General features: G+C 46.7%; 1 protein-coding gene across 2 annotated transcripts; it reads right to left on the bottom strand.

The window, feature by feature from the left end:
- Positions 1-39: 39 nt before the first annotated feature.
- Positions 40-5,647, bottom strand: tgm5l (transglutaminase 5, like). Of its 2 annotated transcripts, none has more exons than XM_040202648.2 (14): positions 4,986-5,647; positions 4,688-4,870; positions 4,346-4,579; positions 3,419-3,537; positions 3,089-3,217; positions 2,689-2,866; positions 2,380-2,515; positions 2,171-2,274; positions 1,818-2,072; positions 1,678-1,740; positions 1,377-1,586; positions 1,131-1,288; positions 787-923; positions 40-341 (listed from the first exon to the last, which is right to left on the bottom strand). In XM_040202648.2, exons 1-14 carry the CDS (start codon positions 5,260-5,262, stop codon positions 188-190), a joined length of 2,337 nt encoding a protein of 778 aa, XP_040058582.2. In that variant the 5' UTR covers positions 5,263-5,647; the 3' UTR covers positions 40-187. The 2 variants fall into 2 exon arrangements, with proteins under 2 accessions (XP_040058582.2, XP_040058583.2); XM_040202649.2 differs by having other exon boundaries at positions 1,833-2,072.
- Positions 5,648-6,566: the final 919 nt, after the last annotated feature.

The following is a 6,566-nucleotide window of genomic DNA, read 5'->3' as shown; positions in this document are numbered from 1 at the left end:
ACTTTGACATTGACTTTGTACTTATCACAAGAAAAGACATTTTTACATTAAATATATTTAATATTTGAAAACAAAAAACACAAATTAATTTTTTAATTTATATAAATAATTAAATATAATTTACATTCACATTTAGAAAAAATCACACAAAACAATCTACACTGACAGTCACGTACAAAAACAGCATTCAAGCTCGGCCGACGGAAACCATCCTGAAGCCTGTGATGGTGGAGTTGGTGTCTGAGAGCGGCAGGCTGGCCTGCAGCATCTTCGTTCCCACCATGTTGGGGATGAAGGTGATGCGCTGCGACACGCTGCTGCCTGGACGCACAGCGAGCATCCTGCGGGAGGAGACAAGAGGACGCACAGGTTCACAGAGTGTGAGAGTTTGCAGACACCGGAACACCACCCGATTTGATTTATGACAGCGATCCTGCAACTAGAACTGTGTGAACATTCCAAGATTCTATTTTCATCCACCGCCAATCAAACGCCCCTTGTTCTCGAGCCGCCCAAAGTAAAACTCCAAAGCCTGTAGGTAATTATCAGCCCTGATGACAGCACGGCAGAGGAACATTCAGTTTGTCCTCGCCGTGCCACCTGAAGGCAAACATAGGCAGAACAATACAATAACAAGCCGAAATTCCTTCAACAGACACGTACAGCACTGTGACTTAACTGTGGCACTCCTATACACTCGAACATTCCTGCCTTCGCAGCAGTTCATGAAGTGCACACATTCGCTGAAGTCGTTCAACCTGTCGCTTGAAAATCGATCCTTCTCACCTGAACTGGACCTTTCCCTGAATCAGCCCGGCCCCAGCTACGGTCAGTATCCCGCTCACCGGGTGGGCAAATGAGTTGGTGAAGGTCACGATGGCCGCCTGCTTTTTGTAAAGTACAATGGAGTCTTCGTTTTCAACCTGATGAGAAAAAGTGAGTTAGTGAACCCTTCAAACAACTTAAAATCCCACTTCTCATGACAGGAATGGAGCTTGAACAGTGCAACAGTAGCTTAATTGTAATCTGTGTAACTCTGAAGTGTGTTGAATGTTAAGTTTAACAGTTGCACAGAAGATTTTTGCAAAAAATAAAAGTTATGCATGTTTGAACGCTTTGAAATGCAATACCTGTATGGTGAGCCGTGGGCTGGCGATGTTGAACTCTTCTGAGGCCAGGACCTGCTCATGACTGGCCAAGTCCTCCAGGACCACCGCGAGGTTGATCAGGTTTTCCCCCCCCACGATCTCGTACTGGGCCGGGGGGATCTGCTGGTGAATCAACTTGACTGCAGAAAGAGGACGGAATTCAAACCAAAAGTCTCTCGGGATGGGAAAGCGCGTCGAGTCTGTAGTTGAGTGAACAAGTGAACCAACCTTCCATGGGTGCCAGCTGTACGACGCCGTGGTTTTCCCAGATGGTTTCTGATGCGCTGTGGTTGTATTCTTTGGCCTGGGCGTTCACATGCACCTTCATCGCCTTGGCCACCCTCTGCTTGTTGATGACCTTCACCGTGAAGAGGACGGGTTCCCCGGCAACGGGAGCTTTGTCCAGGGACAGGAGCACCAACACTCCTCGGGATGAGCCTGTGAAAAGGAGCCAGAGCGTGAGATGACACGCGCTCGGACCGACGACCGGTCGGTCGGGCGAATTATTGTGTTCAACGGCCTAAATTACCTCTGCTTAGTGTTGAGGCCTCTGATATCGTGGAATGTCTCGACGAAAGTGTTGAAGTCGGACCTGAGTTGCGAAGATCAAAAAAAGTAAGCATTCATGCCTGAGAGCGAGTATTAGTCCGCCGGGTGAACGAATCTCACTTTGTCGGCTTGTACTTTTGATGTGTTTGTAGTCTCCTGTGACGTTCTGGGGTCTCGGTAGGCCGACCGCTTTGGTGCAGATGAGGGATCCCACCTTCTCCGTGTCCGTGCTGTAGCGGATCACCTGACCCTTGCTCACTATGACCGTGTGGATGTCGGCGTTCACCGCGGCGTAGACGAAGGGGATGTCGTAGAGCAGGTCGATGCGCCGATCCTTGACCGCTGCGACTGGTGCCGGGCCGCAGCAGAACACTCCTGGAACGGGACAACGTGGGGGGGGTAAGCGAGGTCACGGCCATGTTTGTCGAGGAACAAGTTCGATAGCGAACAAAGGAGGACGCACACACACACACCTCCGCTCCTCTCCTGGGGGGTCGGGTCAAGGGCCTGCCAGCCATCCATTCCTGAGCCTAGATCCGGGCGGGTCATCCAGCACTCCACCCACACGTGGAAGTTCCTGCAAAGAGAAAATACCGTCACAAAGCACGAACAGACTTGCTTTTTCAAAACCAAACAAAGTTCTTAAACGCCCCTCAGAAGGAAAAGGCGGGTCGCCACTGACCATATGCTGTCCGCGCTGCGGTTCAGTTTCTTCCCGGTTTCGCTGTAGAACTCCTCGATCACCAGGTTGCCGTTGGTGTCGTGGGCAGAGTTGAAGTTTGTGACGACGCGGCAGGGAATGCCGAGAGCTCTCATGACTGGCGGCAGTAATAAAAAAAAAGAAGAAAGCAGACGTTCAGAACACGCTGAGCCAGAACATTGCGCAACGGAAAACACGATCAACCGCGTGCGTCTACAACATCCTGACGTCATTAAGTACTTGGGGTAATGAAAAAAAAAAAAAGGGTTGGATGCATCCTGATGTAATCACCTGTGCACATGACGGCTGCAAACACCCAGCACTGCCCGTACTTGACGGGTCTGTAGCCGGACTCGGCCCACTGCCTCAAGATGTCCCCGCTGCCAGTCCACCAGGAGGGGTCCACGCCGTCCTTGTAGTCCCCTTCCCATTTCCCTTTCAGCACGCCGCGGTCGTCTTCGCTGTTGATCTGAAGGTCGGAGAGGCGATGACAGATTAGTCCCATCAAATGTTTTTGCTGGAATAACTGTGAGACTGTGTTCTGCAGCAGACGGTGTGGGTTTATCTGCGGGTCTCAGTGTACTGACCCGAGCCTCAACATGCTCGTAATAACACAAAGTAAATAAAAACATAATGAATAAAATCGGAACTTTACATATTCACGATGTGTTTAGAGTCTTTGAACACTCACCATGGCGGACACGACCCGGCCGATGTAGACGGGGTTGCTTCTGTTCAGGTAGTCTTCTTCTTTGTTCCTTTGGTGCAGCGGGCTGACTTGGAGCAGATTCAGGGAAGCCTCCAGGACACCGGGCTCAAACTGCACAGGTGGAGAGACAGAAATGAGTTAGTGACAATTATATTCTTCCCTTGTTCATTACTGCTTGATATGTGCATGCAAAGTCAGGTTTAGTACGTAGTGTGTACATGGAGTCAGCACCTCGGCCTGCAAATAACATTGTCTTCTTCTAACTGAACATTTTGAAAAGCTTTGATTAAAAGGTGTGTTTTTTTTTAGTACCTGGTCAAAGGACCACGGTCTTGACACAATATTAATGGATGTTCCTTTAAACAGCAGCCCAGAGTCGTTCTGGATGTACTCTTCTCTCTGGTCCTCGAAGGGAATATATACAGCATCCTCTGCAAGAAACACAAAAAGACATTAAGCACACTCCTGTGCACGGACATTTGATAACACATAATATGTTTCTTTCTTCGTCACCTAAAGCTGGCGCCAGACATTTAATCTGAGTTGTTGTGCCGTATATTCACCTGTGTGGCATGACTAACACTGCTCTGTCGCGACAAGACGCCCATAAAAAGGATGAATAAGTGATTAAAGGTGATGAAGGATTCAATACATAATTATAATGCAATGCTTCTTTGAATTAACTGGGTGGTTCTCAAACTTTTTCTGTCACGACCCACTTTGGTGGAATGAAAAAATGTTCATGACCCAGCGCCCCAACAAAGTTGTATATGTTGAATTTTTATTGAAATAACATGTTGTGGCTCCTCCATAGCTTTTTATGTCAAATATTTTGATTTAATTAACCTGCACTGAACATATTTTCAAGATAATAACAATAAAATGCAACCTATAAAAAACAGATATGTATGAGGCATCTAATACTTATATATCATGTTTTATCCGACTTGGCTGCAATGAGTCTGCTTTCCACTACAAATCTTTTCATAACAAGGTTGCAGACTTGATACGACCTCTCAATTCGTGCTCAACGTTGAGCTTGGATCTGTATTTAGTGTCGAGAGAGGCAACAGCAGTCTCTGTATTTTTCACTTTAGCAATATGGGAAGTTCTCAACATAGTTCTTCAAATGAAATTATTCAGAATTTCCCCAATGGACCCACCTGTAATAGCCGGGTCGCGTCTGAGAGACACCGACTATACTTAAAAGCTCCCGATCGCCTCACTGGGCTTACTCACCACGACACCAGGGGTTGCAGAGCAGGACGAATCTGCTGAACGCGAAGGTCCTCTTTCCGCCCTGAGAAAACGCACACAGCTGAAGTCCGTAGCATCCCACCGGGGCGGAGGCCGGGGAGGAGAGGAGAATGGACGGCTTCTGGAGGTTCAGGCCCTTCGGGTCAAAATAGGCCTTCCAATCTGAGGAAGAAGCGTTCATGGGGAAAGTGACCGGCATCACCACGTACAAGCGGCCTGAGGAGGAGAAGAGGGACCATTAAGGGGAGGGATTTTACTTTTCGGCGTAGAGGCCGGTGTTCACACAGCAGCCGTTCATGCCCGGCGATGTAAACGTGTGAGTACCTAGCATGACTTTGATCCTCAGGGAGTCGGTCTGGGGATCGAAGGGCCGGCCCTCCAGCTGCAGGCTGATCCTCAGTGGGGCTCCTCTTCGCACCACCAAGGTTTTAGAGCTGCTGAAGCCCTCGGTCCTGTGGCTCTGCAGGTTTTCAGATTTTTCCATGTTGACATTTTGTATTTTCAAGTCTGTGAGCGAGGGAGGGAAAGAAATAAAGACGTTAGAAGCGGTTAAAACAGAGATGGAGGCAAACTAGAAGAGAATTTTTTTTTATCACGTGTACTCTTTGAAGGCAAATCTCACCCGCCATCGGTCGGAGATTCTTTTCCTTGATTGCAATGCTTTGTATCTCTGCTGACTCTCTCTCTCTCCCTGCTGCTATATAAACGCTTGCACCGCCTTCGGAAAGGGTGGGGTAACATTTCATAACAGGCGGTTCTCTCGAATCAAACTGGTTTGTCTCAATTGTTACTATAGTAACAATTGAGACAAACCAGTTTGAGGCCATCAAGTCATGTGTATCAAAACAGAAATGATACACCCCTCTCTGCCTGGTTTCATGCGTAAAGTAAGCCTTCATTAGGTAAGAAAGCAGACTCACCCAGTTCCATGGATGTACAGATATGACAGCGATGGTCTGTTGGGCGTGGACACACGCTAGGTGGTGTAATGCGTCAGTCGTGAAAAGTGAGCTGGTTGCGGCTTTAATCTATTCATGCAGTGGGAGAACTCTCACTGTCACTCTTTTTTTCATATTGTGGGATTAGTTTGGCATCGTGCAACACATCTTGATCATTGTGTAAACCAGATTCCAACTCAAGCTGCCGCGAGTGATTCAGGGTTTTGGGGTATTTAGGGTCAGAGACTTTCTAGAAATACCAGACTGGATAAAATGAATAAAGAGCAGTTTTAGAAAGTCCTGGGTTTTGTCGTCCGCTTTGAACCTGATATTTTTACTTTTTTTAAATTAGTTTATATGGCTATAATGGTTTTAAACGTCTTATGCACTGGGCTCATGCAGCACATCCTCAAAAACCCTCACCCGACACTATTGACTCAAAAGATTCCTTCAATCCATTTGTTTGACTTATACTATTATTTTTATGCGCCAGCCATGACATGTTAAACAGTGACAGAGTGACTCTGGCCCCATAAAAAAGGGCATGGGAGTTCATGTGTAGGTGGTTGACGTTCCCGTGGATGTTGAGACTTGTCTAAAAGAGAAAAGGGTTTATTGCGTAAATGGTGCTCAACTTCCGGAACACTCACCCACTGAAAATGACAGGTATGTACAACACAATGAGCAGAACACATTTTTGGAGAATGAATATCAATTTGAGGCCACGACAAGGATAGTGGCTTTAATTCCGTAGCTGGTGTCTTAGTCGGAACAAAGAAGAATTCCAGGATTTTGAGCCGCTGGCTGCGGAGCTCTGAGAAAGACGGCGTCGGTCCAAGCCTTCGGTGCAGACTGAAATATTGGACGGATTGCTATGACATCTTATGACCCTTAGTCGTGGTTCCTTGAGGATGAAACTGGTAAATCAAGTTAAGAAATCGGGATTCTTTCACAGCTGTGATGCAATACCCACACAATAGTACCATGATGTCCTGTGCACCTTGAGAATCACTCCACATCTGGGAAAAAAATAACTTTAATACAACGTCACCATGGTTGCTTGGTAACTAAGAGTCTAATGGAGAAGAAAATTTGCTGATAAAGCATTCACCTCATTGTTTGTGGACATTTGTTTGTCCTTCTGCTGGAGCTGGCCATGGCAAAGCTAATTTAACTTCCTCTAGATACTGTTGGGTACATTTATTCAATATTATGTATTATAAACTGATAGGTATTTCCAGTTGGTGTTTTAAAAACAATATTTT

Source organism: Gasterosteus aculeatus, chromosome 17 (genome assembly GCF_964276395.1).
Source record: "Gasterosteus aculeatus chromosome 17, fGasAcu3.hap1.1, whole genome shotgun sequence".
NCBI classification, from domain to species: domain Eukaryota; kingdom Metazoa; phylum Chordata; class Actinopteri; order Perciformes; family Gasterosteidae; genus Gasterosteus; species Gasterosteus aculeatus.
The sequence above is the reverse complement of the archived record's forward strand: the minus strand, read 5'-3'. Positions and strand labels throughout refer to the sequence as shown.

What these genes read in the sequence shown, in the direction of transcription:
- tgm5l (XM_040202648.2), bottom strand. Translation starts at nt 5,262, where the DNA reads ATGAAGGCTTACTTTACGCATGAAACCAGGCAGAGAGGGGTGTATCAT. An exon ending in CTGCAACCCCTGGTGTCGTG is followed by an intron (nt 3,538 to 4,345) that starts GTGAGTAAGCCC and finishes TGTTTCTTGCAG; the next exon opens with AGGATGCTGTATATATTCCC. An exon ending in CAAAAGTACAAGCCGACAAA is followed by an intron (nt 1,741 to 1,817) that starts GTGAGATTCGTT and finishes TTCGCAACTCAG; the next exon opens with GTCCGACTTCAACACTTTCG.